Raw genomic sequence first — 23,339 nt, forward strand, 5'->3', positions numbered from 1 at the left:
TAGGTGATATTAGATCAACAATGCTTTTTAGAGAGAGGGGAAGCGGAGCCTCTGATGTCTGCCCACCCTTCCTCCCCCAATGCTCTCTACAGAAAAAGAGGGAAAGAGCATAGAGAGGATGTTTGCAGGATGATGACAAATGGCAATTGAATCCGAGGTTGTCCTTTTGATAGCCAAGTGTCAACTCTGAAAGACGCTACGAGTGGTTGGATCAGGTGTGAAATTCACTTGAAATTGAGCGTTGATTTTTTTCAATTTGCCTTTTCTCCATGACACAAATTAGTTTAACTATAATGTTGAGTGCATGTAGTAATTAATAAGCCTATGCTGTATGAGTAGGCATAAGTCATGTGATATGATCTAGAAATAGTAGTATGCACTATTTCTTCAGAAATGCTTCACAAACAAATAGTCTACAATAAATAAACGTCTTTATTGGTATCATAGTTACATGGCATTTAAATACATTCATAGTTCACTCAGTCCCTTGCATATTCTTTCATGGGAAAACAGAACTCCTAATCTTAGGCAGCATAGTGACATTTCAAGGGATTTAAAGAACAAAAGAAGTGTATTGGTGTTAGGATTTGTATGACTTTATATGATTATTGGCCCTCAGTCATAATAGCATCCCAACTGTCTTTTGTTAGCAGACTGAATGTGTGAAACCACAGGTGTCCACATTCCACAACCCAGCACCTAGTTACAACCGGAGGAAAGAGCATCTAGTATCGATTCATCTACACTCTGAAGTCTTACTGATTCTAGAACAGATTCTTGAACAAACCGGTGAACTCTGGTACAAGTTTAAATAGGAGTGGTTCCATTGCACATAAAAAAAAAAAACATGCTTTCTTCTCTGTTTTCCATTAGAGGAAAGGAGTAAGGCTTCAGAATGGAATCAAGGCCCCAATTTACATCCAATCTTGCCTCTAAATTCTCATTCTCAAATTGCCCACCTATCAGGACTAAATCAATTCCACTTAAAGATTCACCCTGGGCCTCCCGAGTGGCGCAGTGGTCTAAGGCACTGCATCACAGTGCTAGCTGTGCCACTAGAGATTCTGGGTTCGGGTCCAGGCTCTTTCACAGCCGGCCGCAACCGGGAGACCCATGGGGCAGCGCACAATTGGCTTAGTGTCGCCTGGGTTAGGGGAGGGTTTGGCCGGCAGGGATGTCCTTGTCCCTTCGTTCACTAGCGACTCCTGTGGCGGGCCGGGTGCAGTGCATGCTGACAGTTGCCAGGTGTACGGTGTTTCCTCCGACACATTGGTGCGGCTGGCTTCCGAGTTAAGTGGGCATTGTGTCAAGAAGCAGTGCGGCTTGGTTGGGTTGTGTTTCGGAGGACGCACGGTTCTCGACCTTCACCTCTCCCAAGTCTGTATGGGAGTTGCAGCGATGAGACAAGACTGTAACTACCAATTGGGGAGAAACTGGGGTAAAATAAATAATTTGAAAATAAAGGCTCACGCTAGGATCTTAAACAGAACAAATAGGTAACATATAGTTAAATTGGATTATTTCTCCTCCTCCATTTCATATCATATGTTACATTTTTTGTTGTTGCAGGACATACATACATGACCAAAAGTATGTGGACACCTGCTTGTCGAACATCTCATTCCAAAATCATGGGAATTAATATGGAGTTGGTCCCCCCTTTGGGAGCATTAGTGAGGTCGGGCACTGATGTTGGGCGATTAGGCCTAGCTCGCAGTCGTCGTTCCAATTCATCCCAAAGATGTTTGATGGGGTTGAGGTCAGAGCTCTGTGCACGCCAGTCAAGTTCTTACACACCAGGCTCAAAAAAATATTTCTGTATGGACCTCGCTTTGTGCAGAGGGGGCATTGTCATGCTGAAATAGGAAAGGGCCTTCCCCAAACTGTTGCCACAAAGTTGAAAGCACAGAATCGTCTAGAATGTCATTGTAGGTTGTATCAATAAGATTTCCCTTCACTGGAACTAAGGAGCCTATCCCGAACCAGTTACATGTCATTTAAAAAGAGCCCCAGACCATTATTCCTCCTCCACCAAACTTTACAGCTGGCACTATGCATTCGGGCAGGTAGCATTCTCCTGGCATCCGCCAAACCCAGATTCGTCTGTCGGACTGCCAGATGGTGAAGCGTGATTCATCACTCCAGAGAACGCGTTTCCACTGCTCCAGAGTTCAATGGCGGCAAGATTTTCACCACTCCAGCCGAAGCTTGGCATTGCGCATGGTGATCTTAGGCTTGTGTGTGGCTGCTCGGCTCTGGGAACACAATTCTTGAAGCTCCCGGCAAACAGTTCTTGTGCATGGCTGACGTTGCTTCCAGAGGATGTTTGGAACTCGGTAGTGAGTGTTGCAACCAAGGACAGACAATTTTTACAGGCTACGCACTTCAGCACCCGGCGGTCACGTTCTGTGAGCTTGTGTGGCCTACGACTTTATGGCTGAGCCATTGTTGCTCCTAGATGTTTTCACTTCACAATGACAGAACTTACAGTTTACCGGTGCAGCTCTAGCAGGGCATAATTTTGACGAACTGACTATTTGGCAAGGTGGCATTCTATGACTATGCCAAGTTGAAAGACACTGAGCTCTTTTTTTATTTTTCTTATCGCTGTAACTACCCAACAGGCTCGGGAGAGGCGATGGTTGAGTCATGCGTCCTCTGAAACATGACTCGCCAAGCCCCGCTTGTTAACACTCGCTCGCTTAACCCGGAAGCCAGCTGCACCAATGTGTCGGAGGAAACACCATTCAACTGACGACCGAAGTCAGCCTGCAGGCACCCGGCCAGCCACAAGGAGTTGCTAGGGATCGAACCCCAGGCTGTAGTTGTCGCCGCAACACTGAGACGCAGTTCCTTAGATGGCTGCGCCACTCGGGAGGCCGCCACTGAGTTCTTCAGTAAGGCCATTCTACCGCCAATGTTTGTCTATGGATATTGTATGGCTGTGTGCTCAATTTTATACACCTGTCAGCAATGGGTGTGGCTGAAATAGCCAAATCCACAAATTTGAAGGGGTGTCCACATACTTTTGTATACAGTGCATGCTTTGTCATTATGGGGTATTGTGTGTAGATTGATGAGGGGAGAAAAACTATTTAATCTATTTCAGAATAAGGCTGTAACGTAACAAAATGTAGAAAAAAGAAAGCGGTCTGAATACTCTTTATAGTTTATGATACAAAATGGATGACATAGTACACAATTTGATGACAGTACACAAAAAACAGGGACCACTTTTGTTACTTAAGCACTGTTTTCAAGCCCCAGTCGGTTTGTTAACACTGAGCAGAGCTATTCTCCTGCATCTCAGGTGATGCTCATCACTCAACGACAATATCAGTCATCAATGATGTCAGAAAGGAGATGCAATCCTTCTGCTGTTAATTTTAATCTACCTTTCTATTACATGGCATTTCCTACACTCTTTGAAAAAAAGAGCTACTGTAGAACCTAAAAGGGTTCTTCGGCTGTCCCCACTGGAGAACTTAATTTTTAAAAACAATTTACACATACAAAACATCATACAAACATCAATTACATCACACCTGCCCAGACCCACTAGCACACACCCCCATCTCCAGCGCCCACATCCCTTTATGCCACACGGCCTCAAACGGCACCATTTTGTTTCTCTCTGTAGCCCACGCACTTTCAACATTTAGATAAAGCATTTGAACTTTCCATTGCGTAAATTACGGAGTATTGGTCGATTTCCAGTCTTTAAGTATATTTTTTTTAAAGATGATTGGCGAGAAATGTATGGTCCAACCCATTGGGTATCTCACTGCACCCTCATACAGTATACCATGTCTTAAAATATACAGACAGATGGATTAAAAGTACATTTACACTGTAATACTTCTGACAGCCAACTTTCACTCCGCCTATAACTTTCTGACTTTATAGCATTCCCAGAAGGCATGGATTGAGTAATTATTAGTTTTACACTTCAGACATGATTCTTGCCATTCTGCTTTAGAATTTGTGAATGTTGTCTCTTGTATAATAAATTCTATGCATACGTTAATTTTAGTTAACTGTAACCTTGTTATGATCCAACATACCCTCCATCTTGTGCCAATATCAGTTATTTTTAAGTCTTGGTTCTGATCATTTATATTTTTTCCTAAGAGATTGTCAGTTGGATAGGTAAACTATACAATACCTTGCAGAGAGCCTATCATATGAACATCCTTATCGGACTCAAATAAGATTCCCTCAAGATTGACCTGATGTCCATAGGAGAACTCTTTGAAGAATCCTTTTTGGTTCCAGGTCTATTTGGTTCCAAGTAAAACCCCTTTGGGTTCCATGTAGAACCTTTTCCACAGAGCGTTCTACGCCAAACCAAAAAGGGTTCTCCTACGGGGACAGCTGAAGCATCCTTTTGGAACCCTTTTGTCTAAGAGTGTAGACACAACTAATATCAAGACTGGGAAACTTGGGTCAACTATGGATCATTTAAAAAGGTTCATTACAGTCTAGTTTATTACGTACTATAACCTTATCAACTTACATCATTTTAGATAACAATTTGGGTAATAAATATATCATATGCAGTTATCGTCAATTCCCCAAAAAGCCACAGGATTCAAGTAAATAGTTATGTCCACAAAGACATAGAACACGCAGCCAGGACATGCACAACCGGCCGTCATGCATGTACACGCCCACACGCGTCTTGACACACACGCATTCATGCATTCAGGCACAAAATTGCTTCATTGCAGAACAGTGATGAGTTTTGATATTGTATCATATGGCATTGCATGTAGAAAATGAAGGGAATTAAGGAGGATAGTTAATTTACAATATAAATTAAAACAGAGAATTAAACAGGATATTTGAGATTATAATGACTTAAATGTAAATGTAAAATAATCAAACCTAAGACAATAGCACTTGGTCTAATATTCACACATGAACATGAAAGGAAGAAGAAAGATGAGAAAGACGCCATAAGCACACCAAAGGAATGTAAATACCCTGGAAAGAATTGGCATCTCGCATAAAATCACCAACAGGTACAGAAGTAGTGTAAAACTGCCTTGACTGTGAATGTAATGGAAAGCAAAGGAGGATCTTTATAGACTTCCTATACAAATCTAAACATTGTTTTTTTTGGGGGGGGGGGGTTTACATACAATTTGGGGTTATTGCAGTAGTAGATCGACATATATCACATTTACTGGAATTTCAAATAATAAAGTCCAACTAGAGAGAAAGAAGCAGGAATGTGAAAAGGGCTGCGTAGAGATGCATTGGCATTTCACTATGTCCTAATCTCATTTGAGACAGGAGTGAAACTTTCTCTGGCACAGGAGGAGACCACAGGATATTAAGCCAAAGACAGCTCTGTAGTGTGACAAGGGTATGGGTGTGTAAACCTGGAGGAGCCAGCAGGCTACCTGCTGCTTCTGGCAGCTCCACAGATAAAGAGAAAAGGCTCAAGGCTCAGCGCTTTCACTCAAACAATGAGGGGATTTGAACCTGCCACCGCAGAAGAAAGCCATGTCATTAGATTTTGTGTGCCAATCATCGTCTAGGACAGGGTTTCCCAAACGCGGTGCAGAGGCCCCCCATGGGTGCACGTTTTGGTCTTTGCCCTAGAACTACACAGCTGATTCAAATAATCAACGCTTGATGATTGGTTATTTGAATCATCCGTTTAGTGCTAGGGCAAAAACCAAAACGTGCATCCAGGGGAGGCCCCGGGACCAAGTTTGGGAACCCCTGATCTAGGATTAGCCAGTGTTTGAAAGTAGGCTGCTACATACAAAATCAATATAGATGGTACGGTCTAAAAATGTAGTTTGATATAAATTGAGCCTTTCATGCACATACATGTTATCCAGGAAGACCCGTGTTCTTCCATGCACCAACTATATGAATTACTTTCAATTTGTCAACCCAGGCAGAGCCAGGTTTCAGAGGTACTTCTTTCTTCTGGGGCACATTGGGGTTAAAGTTTGCGTGTGGAACAGATCAGAAAGCGGTGATCCCTCTCCTGTAGGGACCAGGAAGCTCTACATTTGGCACGCTCACATTCTAGAACACAAATGAACTCTGCAGCATTCCAGAACATCATGCATTTCATTCCCATCTGCAGTCCAGAGTTATGAGTCCAGGGTGCCACAGAGGTTACCATGGCAACCGTAGGAAGTATCCAAATAATCCAACACACTTAATGAGATTATCTGAAATCTATAATCCTGTTTCAAAAAGAGCCATCATTAAAACAGGTCTAAACATAATTGTCAATCGAGTTAAGAAAAATTGAAATATTTTAATAAGATGCAGATAAAAGCAGTTAAATTAGACTCAGATATTATACAAGATATGAAGCATCACTTGTTTATAGCAGAGTTTTGAGAATTATTATCCTGGATAAACTCCAATGTAGTAAATATATTCAATTAATTGTAACAACAAATCACTCATGGTGAATCACAGGCTATTAAAAGTTGCAGAAATAGGAACTGTATCAATCCAAGTATAAAATGCCAACGCAATAGCACATTCCTTGAAAGGCATTAAAAGGGAAATGTCATGTTTTCTGTTCCAAACATCAAGATGGAGTATGGGAAGCACTGAGTCATCATCAGTCCCATGTCATTAGATGGATGGTGGGTGTTCGTTTCAGCATGGCAGAGAGAGAAAGAGACGGATGCTGCTGTCGCTGTGGGAGACAAGACTACTACCCCTGAAAGAAAGAACAACCTCTGCCCCCTTCACCACTACCATCATTCCTCTAGTCTACAGAACCTGCAACATCATCCATTACCTAGAAATTATGAAGGTCTATACCCCCCATAGTAGGACTTAATTGAAAATCAAAACATTTGAAAACTGCATGGGGTTGGGATGTGTGTGGAGGGGGATTAAAACATTTATAAGTAAGCTACCGTCCATCAAGAACAATTAACATCAATGCCAAAATAAACAAAAAACTAAATTGCCATCCGCCACCATTGAAAGCCAGGTTGCCTGGTCCTAGAAACAAGCAGGCTTTGTGTTTAGTCGAGAGGAGGATGTTATTGCCCTTCTCTCATTGGTTTGTTTGTTGCTGGGATGTCACAGTTCCATGTCTTTGTTTCCTCTCTGTCCTCACAAGCAGGTTAGAGTAGGTGTAGAGTGACACCTCCCACCTCAAGTTCCAACCTGCAGGGGGTCCCTCCTCCCCGTGTGTGCTCTCACCTCACTCAACCCCCATCTCCCTCATCCCCCTCCTGCAAGGAGTCCCTCCCCCTTCCCACCCTGTAAGCTGTGTCCTCCCACCTGGTTGGCTGGTCACCGCAGGTTAATGGTCAGAGCCACAGTCAGGATAATACCCAGCAACATGAGGAAGGGAAGCCAGGTCTTCAAGAACCCTGCACAGCTGGAAATAGGGAGACAGAAAGACAGAGGGGAGGGCAAAGAGAGTGGGCGATACAGACGAGGAGCAGAGCAAGAGGGAGGGAGAGAGCGAGAGAGACATTGGCTTTCTGGAACAACAACAACACAAGACGTAAGTCATCATATCTGAGGTCTGAGGAGTGACTGAGTCAAAATCTGATTCTTCACATAACTTCCCCTGTTGTCGTGACAGCATATGCTTGAGATCGCATGCACGTAATCAATTACGCCGAGGCTCAGGCGGTCGTCACGGCAACCGCTAAACTCCAGCCAGGCCAGGAGCTTAGTGCATAGTAGCATGCATACCACTCAGTTTGCATGAATACATGGTATGGGTTCACCTTCTAGAACACAAATGAACTCTGCAGCATTCCAGAACATCATTCATTTCATTCCCATCTGCAGTCCAGAGTTGTGTCCAGGGTGCCACAGAGGTTACCATGGCAACCGTAGGAAGTATCCAAATAATCCAACACACTTAATGAGATGATCTGAAATCTATAATCCTGTTTCAAAAAGAGCCATCATTAAAACAGGTCTAAACATAATTGTCAATCGAGTTCTAAGAAAAATACACATTTTAATAAGATGCAGATAAAAGCAGTTAAATTAGACTCATAGATATTATACAAGATATGAAGCATCACTTGTTTATAGCAGAGTTTTGAGAATTATTATCCTGGATAAACTCCAATGTAGTAAATAGATTCAATTAATTGTAACAACAAATCACTCATGGTTAATCACAGGCTATTAAAAGTTGCAGAAATAGGAACTGTATCTAGGTAGTATGCTAGTGGGAAGACTCCTGGCCACTACCACTCTCACAGGAGGGGGCATGGGAACGAGCTGTCACATTCCTTCAACCACAACATACTACTCGTCCATCAGACTCAAGCCTAATATCTTCACAAAATCATCAGGAGGCCCTCTGTCCCTCAGGATTCCCTGTATTCAGAGAAAATTCAGTGACATCATAACCATCAGCCCATGGGACCCAGAGATTACACATCCTCAATATCTAGCCCTACCTCGCATGGCTTTGTGGAGCATAAGTAAGATACAGTTCTGGCTCTACAAAAGTTCTGTCACACTGTGGTAAATCTGAACAATGCAAATGCAGGAGATTCTTTTGACTTGAACCATTTCTGCAGCAGTATGTCAGTACCTGAAGTGTTTGCTGTAGCAGAGGGAGAGCAGACAAAGACAGAAACAGTCAGTATCTCAGTACCTGACGTGTTTTCCGTGGACTAGGGAGAGCAGACAGAGGTTGATCATGTTCCACGAGGTCTTGTTCTCATAGCGCATCAGGTTCAGAGCCATGGCCACATGGGAGTGACAGTTGTCACAGCAGAGGTTGTGCTGGGGAGAGAGAAGTAAAATCAACGTTAGTACGGTGCGGCACCCCTGGAACAGTTTAGGGGTTAAGTACTTTCCTCAAATGCATAACGGCAGAAGATGGCATCTACGATACCTAGAACACCACCAGAATTTGGTTTCAAACCGACAACCTTCCAGTTGCAACCTTACACCCAATTCCTTACCATTCTGTTTTTGTACTCTTCTGAGGCGTCATGCACTGCTGTGTCCCAGGCGTTGGAGCCACTAGCATACACCTTGGCTACGTCCAGCATCCAGTACCTTCAAATACATAGATCTTGTATCAGAAACTAAAGCTACTGGTCTGTTGCCTGGTCCTAGATCTGAGTTGGGTATACAGCACAAATAGATCTGGGTCCAAGTTAACTGCTCTGCACCAAAATTCTCTCTCAGAATTGTAATTAAACAATCCACAAGTGCTTTAATTCAAGATGTGGTGGGGTCCGAAATTATTGACACCCTTGATAAAGATTAGCAATAATGACTGTATGAAATAACTAATTCAAATACTGAGCTATACTCAGTGTACAAAACATTAGGAACACCAGCTCTTTCCATGACACAGAGTGACCAGATGAATCCAGGTGAAAGCTATGTTCCCTTTTTGATGTCTCTTGCTAAATCCACTTCAATCAGTGTAGATGAAGGGGAGGAGACAGGTTAAAGAAAGATTTTTAAGCCTTTAGACATGGATTGTGTATGTGTGCCATTCAAAGGGTGGATTTACAAGACAAAAGATTTAAGTGCCTTTAACCAGGGTATTATGTGCCAGAAATGCAACGCTGCTGAGTTTTTCCACGCACAACAGTTTCCTGTGTGTATCAAGAAAAGTCCCCCACCCAAAGGAAATCCAGCAAACTTTACAAAATTGTGGGAAGCATTGGAGTCAACATGGGCCAGCATCCCTGTGGAACACTTTTGACACCTTGTAGAGTCCATGTCCCAACGAATTGAAGCTGTTCTGAGGGCAAAAAGGGGAAGTGCAACTCATTATTAGGAACGTGTTCCTAATGTTTCGGACGCTCTGTATATTGTATGCAACCACAAAAAAATTGGGAAATTATATTTTATATTAATACATTTGCTCTGAGAAATCAATTTCGTTTAACAAGTAACAAAAACACAAAAAAGGAGATTCATGTAAATAAAGTAGTCGAAGGTTTAGTATTTCGGTCCCATATTCCTTACATGCAATGACTACATCAAGCGTGACTACAAACTTGTTGGACGCATTTGCAGTTTGTTTTGGTTGTGTTTCAGATTCTGTGCCAAATAGAAATTAATGGTAAATAATGTATTGTGTCATTTTGGAGTCACTTTTATTGTAAATAAGAATATTGCTAAACACTTCAACATTAAACATGGATGCTACCATGATTACGGATAATCCTGAAAGAATCATGAGCAATGATTAGTGAGAAAGTTTGAGGTTCAAACATCAAACCCCCAAGACATGCTAACCTCTCACCATTACAATAACAGGGAAGGTTAGCATGTCTTAGTGATATCTTTTACCATCTGTAACTTTCTCACTGATCATAATTCACGATTCATTCAGGATTATTCTAATTGCATTAGTATAAAATAGAAGTTCACTTTTTTTGTTGCATACTATACCCAGAAATTGATTTATTTTATACAGTCATTATTGCTCATCTTTATCAAGGGTGTCAATAATTTGGGACCCCACTGTATGTTGAGAAAAGATGCTGAGGGTTTCATATCCCTCTACTGATTTGACCATGAAGAGGACAAACATTTCAGTCATCAAGATAAGAATAGCACCTCCCCTGAACATTCCATTCACTTACTTTGTTGGTCTCCCAAAGGCCATGTTGTCTTCCTGCAATAAAACAAAAAGAAAACAATATGCAATATAAATGGTCATGTGTTCATTATATCAAGCCTAGTGAATGATGCAAAAACAAATGTTAAATCATCCTAAAGTGCACTTTCTGGGGTATATGAATTTTCATAAAATCAGCAGATATCAACAAACCATATAAGGCGTTGAAGTGATACAGGAAGCAGATAAAGACCACCCAAGAGGTAATAGCAGTGGTGTTTGTGTGTGTATGTGTGTGCGTGCGTGCGTGAGTATACCCCACTTGTTGTCCCCTGGGGCAGTTTCACTTACTGTCCTAATTTATTTATATAACCATGAAACACCCTTGAGTGTTAAAAACAGAATTACATACAGGTTCTCTGTATTTATAAACCTATTTTATTATGACTCTGCCAACCAGGCTGGCTGGGTGTGGAATACAAAACATGGACAGGGGGCAGAGGTACGTCAGATCATGGAATTCCCACTGAGGCCATTAAAACTAGTGAACAGTTACAAAGCTTATAGCTGGGATCTTCCAAACGCCACAAAGAGAAAGTCAACGTCTAGCTACAACAGGGGTTGGGGGCCACACAAAATCCAAACTCATCAGCGGAGGCTAGAATGGAGTGAATGGACCCAAAAATGATTTTCATGTGTTTGATACCATTCACTCCATTCCAGCCATCCTCCCCTCAGCAGCCTCCACTGGAACTCATCACGAGGGACCGCAGTGGCTCGAGGGTCTGCATACCAACATCCATACCCACACATGCAGTCAGAGCCAGCCCTAGCCTTTTGGGGGACATAAGTGAATCAATGGGGCCACCCGGTCGGTAATTCGAGCCTGATTACTACAAGTTTAGATAGCTGGCTAGAAGAAAAAAAAGGTTTAGCTGACATGCGCAAATTGAGTGACTGTCAGTGGCTAGCATAGCAAGAGAAAAACTATAGTATTCCACTATTCTAACAGTAAGTTGAGACCCCGATTGAGTTCCCCCTGAAAAAAATTGAAATTGATCAGCGGACCTACTAAGGGGGGCCGCGACCCCAGTTGCCCATCCCTGAGCTAGAACAAACATTATACTCATGGTGGAGAAAGTGGTGGGGGAGGGGTGGTCTAGTTATTCTCCCTGTACACACCAGGGTAATCCAATTGGTATATAAACTTTTTTTCAATTTAGCAATCACAAATAATGGATTCTCTTTTTGGGGCCAACAAGTGTGCTTGTAGCAGTGTGCATGTAGGGGAGCGTCAGTGAGTTAACAGAACAAATTGAACTCTATTGATCCCTGAGGGGACTTCTATGTCCCTGACATGTTCTGCCAGGAAGGACAATGTAATTGTGAGCAAACGCACACAACTTCTCTTGAAACCTATTCCCCTTTACTCAGTACTTTGTTGAAGAACCTTTGGCAGCGATTACAGCCTCAAGTCTAATTGGGTATGACGCTACAAGCTTGGCACACCTGCATTTGGCACCAGAGTGCCAAGTCTAGGACAAAAAGGCTTCTCAACAGTTTTTACCCCCAAGCCATAAGACTCCTGAATAGGTAATCAAATGGCTACCCAGACTATTTGCATTGTGTGCTCCCCCCCTCTTTTTACACTGCTGCTACTCTCTGTTTATCATATATGCATAGTCACTTTAACTATACATTCATGTACATACTACCTCAATTGGGCCGACCAACCAGTGCTCCCACACATTGGCTAACCGGGCTATCTGCATTGTGTCCCGCCACCCACCACCCCCTCTTTTACGCTACTGCTACTCTCTGTTCATCATATATGCATAGTCGCTTTAACCATATCTACATGTACATACTACCTCAATCAGCCTGACTAACCGGTGTCTGTATGTAGCCTCGCTACTGTTATAGCCTGTCTTTTTACTGTTGTTTTATTTCTATACCTACCTATTGTTCACCTAATACCTTTTTTTGCACTATTGGTTAGTAAGCATTTCACTGTAAGGTCTACACCTGTTGTATTCAAGCGCACGTGACAAATAAACTTTGATTTGGGGAGTATCTCCCATTACTTTCCTCAGATCCTCTAAAGCTCTGTCATGTTGGATGGGGAGCGTCGCAGCACAGCTATTTTCACGTCTCCAGAGATGTTTGATCGCGTTCAAATCCGGGCTCTGGCTAGGCCACTCAAGGACATTGAGACTTGTCCCGAAGCCACTTCTGCGTTGTCTTGGTTGTGTGCTTAGAGTTATTGTCCTGTTGGAAAGTGATCCTTCGCCCCAGTCTGAGGTCCCGAGCAGGTTTTCATCAAGGATCTCTCTGTACTTTGCGCCATTCATCTTTCCTTTGATCCTGACTAGTCTTCCAGTCCCTGCCACTGACAAACATCCCTTCAGCATGATGCTGCCACCACAAGCATTTCACTATACACAAGAATTTCACTATACACAAGCATTTCACTATACTCACAATAACATCTGCTAACCACGTGTATGTGACCAATACAATACGACCATGCTTCACCGTAGGGATGGTGCCAGGTTACCTCCAGAAGTTACACCTGGCATTCAGGCCAGAGTTCAATCTTGGTTTCATCAGACCAGTGAATCTTGTTTCTAATGGTTTGAGAGTCCTTTAGGTGCCTTTTGGCAAACTCCAAGCGGGTAGTCATTTGCTTTTACTGAGGAGTTGCTTCCGTCTGGCCACTCTACCATAAAGGCCTGATTGCTGGAGTGCTGCAGAGATGGTTGCCCTTCTGGAAGGTTCTCCAATCTCCACAGAGGAACTCAGGAGCTGTCAGAGTGACCATCAGGTTCTTGGTCACCTCCCTGACCAAGGCCCTTTCCACAATTGCTCAGTCGTGCACCGGGGCCTCCCACTCCTCTTTCTATTCTGGTTAAAGCCAGTTTGCGCTGTCCTGTGAAGGGAGTAGTACACAGCGTTGTACGAGACCTTCAGTTTCTTGGTAATTTCTCGCATGGAAAAGCCTTCATTCTCAAAACAAGAATAGACTGACGAGTTTCAGAAGAAAGTCCTTTGTTTCTGGCCATTTTGAGCCTGTAATCGAACCCACAAATGCTGATGCTCCAGATACTCAACTAGTCTAAAGAAGGACAGTTTTATTGCTTCTTTAAATCACCACAACACTTTTCATCTGTGCTAACATAATTGCAAAAGGGTTTTCTAATGATCAATTAGCCTTTTAAAATGATAACCTCGGATTAGCTAACACAACGTGCCATTGGAACACAGGAGTGATGGTTGCTGATAAGGGGCCTCTGTATGCCTCTGTAGATATTCCATTAAAAATCTGCTGTTTCCAGCTACAATAGTCATTTACAACATTAACAATGTCTACACTGTATTTCTGATCAATGTGATGTTATTTTATAATGGACAAAAAAAGTTGCCTTTCTTTCAAAACAAGGACATTTCTTAGTGACCCCAAACTTTTGACCGGTAGTGTACATATATTATACACACAAACATACAGTTGAAGTTGGAAGTTTACATACACTTAGGTTGGAGTCATTAAAACTAGTTTTTCAACCACACCAAATTTCTTTTTAACAAACTATAGTTTTGGCAAGTCGGTTAGGACATCTATTTTGTGCATGACAATTAATTTTTCCCACAATTGTTTACAGAGATTATTTCACTGTATCACAATTCCAGTGGGTCAGAAGTTTACATACACTAAGTTGACTGTGCCTTTAAACAGCTTGATAAATTCCAGAAAATGATGGCATGGCTTTAGAAGCTTCTGATAGGCTAATTGACATAATTTGAGTCAATTGGAGGTATACCTGTGGATGTATTTCAAAGGCCTACCTTCAAAATCAGTGCCTCTTTGCTTGTCATCATGGGAAAATCAAAAGAAAATCAGCCAAGACCGCAAGTATAAACACCATGGGACCACGCAGCTGTCATACCGCTCAGGAAGGAGACGCGTTCTGTCGCCTAGAGATGAACGTACTTTGGTGCGAAAAGTGCAAATCAATCCCAGAACAACAGCAAAGAACCTTGTGAAGATGCTGGAGGAAACAGGTACTAAAGTATCTATATCCACAGTAAAATCGCCATAAAAAAGCCAGACTATGGTTTGCAACTGCACATGGGGACAAAGATAGTACTTTTTGGAGAAATGTCCCCTGGTCTGATGAAACAAAAATTGAGCTATTTGGCCATAATGACCATCATTATGTTTGGAGGAAAAGGGGGAGGCTTGCAAACTGAAGAACAACATCCCAACCGTGAAGCACGGGGGTGGCAGCATCATGTTGTGGCTTAAGGACAACAAAGTCAAGGTATTGGCATGGCCATCACAAAGCCCTGACCTCAATCCTATAGAACATTTCTGGGCAGAACTGAAAGGGCGAGTGCGAGCAAGGAGGCCTACAAACCTGACTCAGTTACACCAGCTCTGTCAGGAAGAATGATTCAAAATTCACCCAACTTATTGTGGGAGGCTTGTGGAAGGCTACCCAAAACGTTTGACCCAAGTTAAACAATTTAAAGGCAATGCTACCAAATACTAATTGAGTGTATGTAAACTTCTGAACCACTGGGAATGTGATGAAAGAAATAAAAGCTGAAATGAAGCATTCTCTCTCCTATTATTTTGACATTTCACATTTTTAAAATAAAAGTGATGATCCTAACTGACCTAAGACAGGGAATTTTTACAATGATTAAATGTCAGGAATTGTGAAAAACTGAGTTTAAATGCATTTGGCTAAAGTGTATGTAAACTTCCGACTTCAACTGTACATACACTCACTCACAAGTTTTAGAACACCTACTCATTCAAGGGGTTTTGTTGATTTTTACAATTTTCTACATTGTATAATAATAGTGAAGACATCAAAACTATGAGAACAAATGGAATCAAGGAGTAACCAAAAAAAGTGGTAAACAAATTAAAATATTTGAGATTTGAGATTCTTCAAATAGCCACCCTTTGTGTTGCTGACAGCTTTGCATACTCTTGGCATTCTCTCAACCAGCTTCACCTGGAATGCTTTTCCAACAGTCTTGAAGGAGTTCCCACATATGCTGAGCACTTGCTGGCTGCTTTTCCTTCACACTGCTGTCCGACTCCATCACTCTCCTTCTTGGTCAAATAGCCCTTACACAGCCTGCAGGTGTGTTAGGTCATTGTCCTGCTGAAAAACAAATGATAGTCCCACTAAACACAAACCAGATGGGATGAACGTATCGCTGCAGACTGCTGTGGTAGCCTTGCTGGTTAAGTGTGCCTTGAAATATAAATAAATCACAGACAGTGTCACCAACAAAGCACCCTCCACACCATAACACTTTACAGTGGGAAATACATATGCGGAGATCATCCATTCACCCACACCGCATCTCACAAAGACACAGCGGTTGGAACCAAAAATCCCCCATTTGAACTCCAGACCAAAGGACAGATCTAGAATCTAGATCTAACCGGTCTGATGTTCATTGCTCGGGTTTCTTGGCCCAAGGTAGTCTCTTCTTCTTATTGGTGTCTTTTAGTAGTGGTTTATTTGCAGCAATTCGAACACGAGGGTCTGATTCATTCCATGTGTAACTCTGTGTTGTTGTTTGTGTCGCACTGCTTTGCTTTATCTTGGCCAGGTCTCAGTTGTAAATCAGAGCTTGTTCTCTAGCCTACCTGGTTAAATAAAGGTGATTTAATTTTATTTTTTTAATAATGAAAATCACAGTCTCCTTTGAACAGTAGATGTTGAGATTTGTCTGTTACTTGAACTCTGTGAAGCATTTATTTGGGCTGCAATTTCTGAGGCTGGTAGCTATAATGAATTTATCCTCTGCAGCAGAGGTAACTCTGGGTCTTCCATTCCTGTGGCGGTCCTCATGAGAGCCAGTTTCATCATAGCGCTTGATGGTTTTTCTGACCGCACTTGAAGAAACTTTCAAAGTCCTTAATTTTCCATTTGATGACCTTCATATCTAAAAGAATGATGGACTGCCGTTTCTCTTTGCTTATTTGAGCTGTTCTTGCCATAATATGGACTTGGTCTTTTACCAAATAGGGCTATCTTCTGTATACCACCCCTACCTCGTCACAACACAACTGATTGGCTCAAACGCATTAAGAAGGAAAGAAATTACACAAATTAACTTTTAACTTCTTCGAGCTAGGGGGCAGTACACTGAATTTCTGCCTGACTGAAGTGCCCAAAGTAAACCGCCTGTTACTCAGGCCCAGAGGCTAGGATATACATATAATTGGTAGAATTAGATAGAAAACACCTTGAAGTTTCTAAAACTATTAAAATAATGTCTGAGTATAACAGAACTGATATGGCAGGCGAAAACCTGAGGAAAATCCATCCGGAATTTATTTTGTGTGGAGGTCACAGGCCGTTCCAACGGAAGTCTATGGGTCTATATATCAAAAGTCCCCCCAGATTGCAGTTCCTATGGCTTCCACTAGATGTCAGTCTTTATACAGGGTTTCAGGCTTGTTTCTTGAAAAACGAACGTTAATTGTTTGCAGAGCGCACAACCTATGCTACACTTGTGAGAAACAAGTTTTGGTTTATTTCATTCCATTTAAGAGTTGTCAATTCAGTCAGTCTTTTGTTTGGAGCGCTCCTGTCAATGTTGAGTAAGGACGAACATGCATAGAAGTAGGCCTATAGGCTACCTTGCCTGCATGCAAATGTAGGCATTTAAAATGTGCCCATTCGGGGATCTGATAGTATTTCTGATTAGCTTAACGCATCACCACTAATGAACTGTGGAGCTTCTCAAAGTAATGTTTTGTTCACCTCAAACAGCAACCTAACAAAGTCGGTTTTTACATCCATTGAGAATAACAATAATTCCTCAATGAATTTGAAAAATCTTTACAGCTCTCTCCCTTTTGATAACCACTCAGCGTGAAAGGGAAAAATGTCAGAAAATTTGAGGTTCCGGTACTCAGCTCTAGTGAGCTCCTGCCCAGGTCAAGCACTGCTTCTTATCCCTTGCGCAAATAGCCTACAGCTGTGTCTGTACCGAGCTCACTGGCACGGGAAACTCTGATGGCCAAGAATATTTTATACAATGTTGCAAGTTTGCTAGTGCAAGCTTCAGACTGACCCAAGTTAATAAAATGTTTCAAGTTCATTGCAGACAGGTCATGTGTAGCCAATGTGATTAATAGGATATTTATTTTTAGCCTGATATTTTCTTCCTGCGGGATACAACGTTGTTATTTGTTGGCTTTATGTATGCTATTTTTTGAATAGTTGGCAATAGCAATAGAAGTTACTTTTTAGGTTAAGATTTAGATAGAATTCTGATTAAGCACATGACAATGACTGAGATATGAAGATAATATAAATTAAATGAATGAATGAATGAAACAGTTTCCCAAATATGCATATGAAAAGCATAACTGGCAAGCAGATCGATAGAAATGGTAAGATAAATTGGCATTCCACATGAGAAATGTTGCCGACTCCTCGTGTAGCCTATAACCAGCAACTTCAGGAGAGTAATGACAGAATCTGCTTAAGCCAGCAAGAGCAAGAGGAGAAAAGTTGGGTCAGGTTAAGGTTTTTTCTTCTGGTTATCTAGATCTCTGGTGCCCTCTTGAGGCATTTGTCATATTTCATCAAACCTTAAGCATAAGACAAGCTCAATGCATATAAACTCAGCAAAAAAAGAAACTTCCTTTTTCAGGACCCTGTCTTTCAAAGATAATTCATAAAAATCCAAATACCTTCACAGATCTTAATGTAAAGACTTTAAACACTGTTTCCCATGCTTGTTCAATGAACCATAAACAATTAATGAATGTGCACTTGTGGAACGGTCGTTAAGACACTAACAGCTTACAGACGGTAGGCAATTAAGGTCACAGTTAAGAAAACTTAGGACACTAAAGAGGTCTTTCTACTGACTCTGAAAAACCCCAAAAGAAAAATGCCCAGGGTCCCTGCTCATCTGCGTGAACGTGCCTTAGGCATGCTGCAAGGAGGCATGAGGACTGCAGATGTGGCCAGGGCAATACATTGCAATGTCCGTACTGTGAGATGCCTAAGACAGCACTACAGGGAGACAGGACGTACAGCTGATCGTCCTCGCAGTAACAGACCACACGTAACACCTGCACAGGATGGATACATCCGAACATCACATGCGGGACAGATACAGGATGGCAACAACAACTGCCCGAGTTACACCAGGAACGCACAATCCCTCCATCAGTGATCTGACTGTCCGCAATAGGCTGAGAGAGGCTGGACTGAGGGCTTGTAGGCCTGTTGTAAGGCAGGTCCCCACCAGACATCATCGGCAACAACGTTGCCTATGGGCAAAAACCCACCGTCGCTGGACCAGACAGGACTGCAGAAAGTGCTCTTCACTGACGGGTCGCAATTGTGTCTCACCAGGGGTGAAGGTCGGATTTGCATTTATTGTCGAAGGAATGAGCGTTACACCGAGGCCTGTACTCTGGAGCGGGATCAATTTGGAGGTGGAGGGTCCGTCATGGTCTAGGGCGGTGTGTCACAGCATCATCGGACCGAGCCTGTTGTCATTGCAGGCAATCTTAACGCTGTGTGTTACAGGGAAGACATCCTCCTCCTACTCTTCCTGCAGGCTCATCCTGACATGACAATGCCACCAGCCATACTGCTCATTCTGTGCATGATTTCCTGCAAGACAAGGATGTCAGTGTCCTGCCATGGCCAGCGAAGAGCCCGGATCTCAATCCCATTGAGCACGTCTGGGACCTGTTGGATTGGAGGATGAGGGCTAGGGCCATTCCCCCCCAGGAATGTCCTGGAACTTGCAGGTGCCTTGGTGGAAGAGTGGGGTAACATCTCACAGCAAGAACTTGCAAATCTGGTGCATTCCATGAGGAGGAGATGCACTGCAGTACTTAATGCAGATGGTGGCCACACTAGATACTGACTGTTACTTTTGATTTTGACCCCTCCTTTGTTCAGGGACACATTATTACATTTCTGTTAGTCACATGTCTGTGGAACTTGTTCAGTTTATGTCTCAGTTGTTAAATCTTGTTATGTTCATACAAATATTTACACATGTTAATCTTGCTGAAAATAAACGCAGTTGAAAGTGAGAGGACGCTTCTTTTTTTGCTGAGTTTAGTTGATTTTATTAAAAACACATATGGTGTGACTATATATGGAAAATTACATGTTTAAAAAATTCTAACGTTTGGTCGAAAGAACAGACGACTTTCAGGTTGATCAAGATTTTTTTGTTGTTGTCGGGGACAGCCCTAAACAGGAAGCACCTGTGCTCAATTTCGAGTCACATACCAAAAGGTCTGAATACTCACGTAAATAAGGTATCTGCTTTTATTTTGAATACATTTGCAAATATTTTTAATATGCTTTGTCTTTATGGGGTATTGTGTGTAGATTGATAAGGAAAAACATTTAATAAATTTTAGATTAAGGCTGTAACGTAACGAAATGCAGAAAAAGTCAAGGGGTCTGAATACTTTCCGAATGCACTGTATATAAATCTATAGTTCACTCCCTCTACAGGCAGCCGAGAGATATTTCAATGTGGTTTGAAGCCAGCTCTTCCAATGTATACTTGCCGCCTGTCCCAAATTGGTTTGCCAACTCTTATGACGTCTGGGTAAAACAAGTATTGCAGACGAAGCTCAACATTCTGGAACAGTGACGGCGGTTTCCCCCTGACCAAGATTCATCTTCAGGAGTAGGCTTAATCTGGTTCTGGGAAATGGGCCCTAAATCTATGCCAGTGTGTGTAGTGTGTCTAGGCCTATTAGGATTTCAACCAAATTATGTGTCAATTTCCTTCAGCCGCTTGAGAGGAAGAACAGAAAGAAAATAAGAGAGGAGGAAAGAAAGAACCGAAGAAGAGAGGAGAGAAAGAACAGAAGTACTCACAGAGACAAAGTAGGGCCCAGCAAAGTCCCGGATGATACCAGAAGAGGTGCAGATTCCCATGTGCCCAATGAATGGAAGCAGCCATCTGAAAAATAAGAATATGATTTGAATAGACATTAAAATAATAGCCTGCCTTACACTGTCACAATAAAATAAATAAAAATAAAACTACTATTTGTTGAGTTCTTTGGGATTTACACAACAATGTATTCACTATGGATGACTTTCAATGCAAAGGTTTTCTCCAGTTCCAAGGTGGAATAAAGCCTAGCTGATCAAATGAACAAATAGGGCAGTGTATGTCCACAAACTCTCACGCCTTGATCAGACCAACAGCAGCATTGCGTTTTTGTACACCAGAAGTACATTCATTTCCAAAGAAATGCTGCGTTTACCTTGCAGTATTGCGTTGCAGAAGCAGTGCATTCTGTGTGGTGCATTCGTTGGATTTAACCAACGTATGCATCAAAGTGTATGAGTAGACTTGACAGAAAAAGTAGCAAAAGGTGAATGTTGAACTTTTGTTGCACACATATCCAATTTTTTTTTTATTACATAATGAAAAAATGTTGACTGCAGAATTTATTATGCAGCATTGATGCAATGACGCTGTCGGTCTGATCGAGGCATAACTGCATCTAGTTACTGCGATTAAGTCCCAAATGGCACCCTATTTCTTTATAGTGCACTACATATTGTACAGGGAGCCATTTGGACACATTCCATTCTTTCTTCTATAGAAGTGCTCATAAATCTGGCAGCCGCTTAGAGCATATTCATATGAATGGTTTACACCAATGATACCCTTATATTATGCATTCAAGAGATGTCATTTTGCAACAGTGAAATGGTGCAGGAAAGAAGGGCACAGCACAGAGGAGGCATCCTAGATAATACCTGATCCAATATTAATCTCACAGGATTCCTGGAGAGAGTGCAGTGCAGTCATGCCGACCTAAATACTAAGCAGTGAGATGTTATGTGGGGCGGGTGGGTTGTTGGGCAAAAAGCAGGTTGTGAGGACTGTATGGCACCCTATTCTCTTTAGTGTATTAACTTTGAACAGAGTCAAAATTAGTGCACTATAAAGGGAATAGGGTTCCATTAAGTACACATTCAGTATCAGTCTCCTGGTTGATCCAAAACACACTCCTTACAACACCACACCAAAATCATAGCTAACAGGTACACTAAAGAACTGATGATTTCATAAAACACATTTATGTTTTGAAACAGCCAAACCATTGCAATTAGCCGATTTTGTTTTGGCAGCCTGATAAAAACTTATAATGTGCAAAATGCCAATGATATAGCAGCCTACAACCTGTGTGTGAAGATGACGTAACTTGGAACTACTACAGCAGCTCGTGGCTTTGATAAAATGTAGCGAGTTGCCTCGCTGAAACGGATAGATTGTATCAAGCCACTTTGATACAAAACCAGCTGGTTGGATTAATCATATTGTAGCCAACGTTAATATAACATATTTAGCCTGTGTGCCTTTCTATGTCAGCAAAGGCTAACTAGCCACGGGGCTATGCTGTCAACTGTCCCTGACTGGGTCCGTCGAAAAAGGAAAGTCACCGTTTTAAATTATACCATTTTTTTTTTGAACCTGTCGGCATTTCTAACCGACTGGGCTTGAGGACAGCTAATAAACTGACTGCTAGCAAATGGCTAGCCAGTTCGCTAACGTTAGCTACCGAGCTGTCACCAATAACTCGCCCCATTACGATCACGCGCAAAACAAAGTAGACATGCATGTTTACTCCGGGAACTCACGATAGTACGGGGATAGGTGTCCACACAATACAGTAGGGGTAACGGCTCGTATCGGGGTCTATTCTCTCAAAGGCTATGTGGTAATTCTTCATGGTGTCGATTTCGACAACACCCGCCATCACCAACTGTGAAAAATGAACTTCATCACAGATTCTCCATTATATTGACCAGATACTCTAGTGGCCGCGCTACCAATGAAAATAAATGAATTTACAAATGGAAGACAGTCGGGAAGAGGCAAGATCAGGTGGGACCATTCTAGCCAATGAGAGAGCAGATACGAGAGTGAACAACAGGCACTAGTTACAATACCACAGCCACAACATGAACATAGTTTAAAACGTAAAAAATCCTGAAAATGCATATTTTGGGTTTTAATTTAAAGTTAGGCATAAAACTAGCAGTGTGGTTAGGGTTAGTTTTAAAATCCCATTTTAAGAAGATAAATTGTATAAAGACGGGGTTTATGACTTTATCGTTGTGCTTGAACTAGTGATGCCCAGGCACACCTCCGATATAAAGTGTTTTTTCTCAAAGTCGCTGTGATGTTACGTGTCCTACTTATATCAGTACACTCATAAAAACCTAATCATTACGAACCTTCTATTCGATCAAATAAGCCACTCGTAGCAAATAAATAATTATATCTGTTTGCTAACAAAATTCGACACACATTGACGTCCATACAAAAACGAATTGCTCGGTGAGCGAAAGAAAACGAAAACCCGCCACCTGCTGGAGAAGACAGATTTTAGGCCTAGTTATCCCTCTCGCTTCGCCTCTTCCTCTCTGACTTCATTCGCCCCACTTCCTGGCAAGTGACAACCACCAGCGTCTCCCTTTTGACAGCAGGCACGAGCTTCCAGGGTGTCCGCACTCTACAAGCAGCAGTATCAGTGATCAGAGAGTGATCAGAATTAGCTACAGTCTTCCCCTAAATCGTTGAGCTTCTGCAAGATATAAAAAATAAACAAGATAAAATTTTTCAAGGCTATGTGAACAATATGTGAAGACAGATTAAAACCACATTGTAGAAAATTGCTACCACCTGTCGTGTTTCAAATGTCATATTATCTCAACGAAAAATCAAC

General features: G+C 42.0%; 1 protein-coding gene across 1 annotated transcript; it reads right to left on the bottom strand.

Annotated features, from left to right (window-relative positions):
* Nucleotides 1-414: 414 nt before the first annotated feature.
* Nucleotides 415-22,486, bottom strand: LOC129831069 (transmembrane protein 222-like). The gene is made up of 6 exons (XM_055894091.1): nt 22,249-22,486; nt 20,467-20,551; nt 10,587-10,618; nt 8,940-9,036; nt 8,627-8,757; nt 415-7,378 (listed from the first exon to the last, which is right to left on the bottom strand). Exons 1-6 carry the CDS (start codon nt 22,365-22,367, stop codon nt 7,291-7,293), a joined length of 552 nt encoding a protein of 183 aa, XP_055750066.1. The 5' UTR covers nt 22,368-22,486; the 3' UTR covers nt 415-7,290.
* Between the last annotated feature and the right edge of the window lie 853 nt (nt 22,487-23,339).

This window comes from Salvelinus fontinalis, chromosome 32 (assembly GCF_029448725.1).
Source record: "Salvelinus fontinalis isolate EN_2023a chromosome 32, ASM2944872v1, whole genome shotgun sequence".
Classification (NCBI taxonomy): Eukaryota; Metazoa; Chordata; class Actinopteri; order Salmoniformes; family Salmonidae; genus Salvelinus; species Salvelinus fontinalis.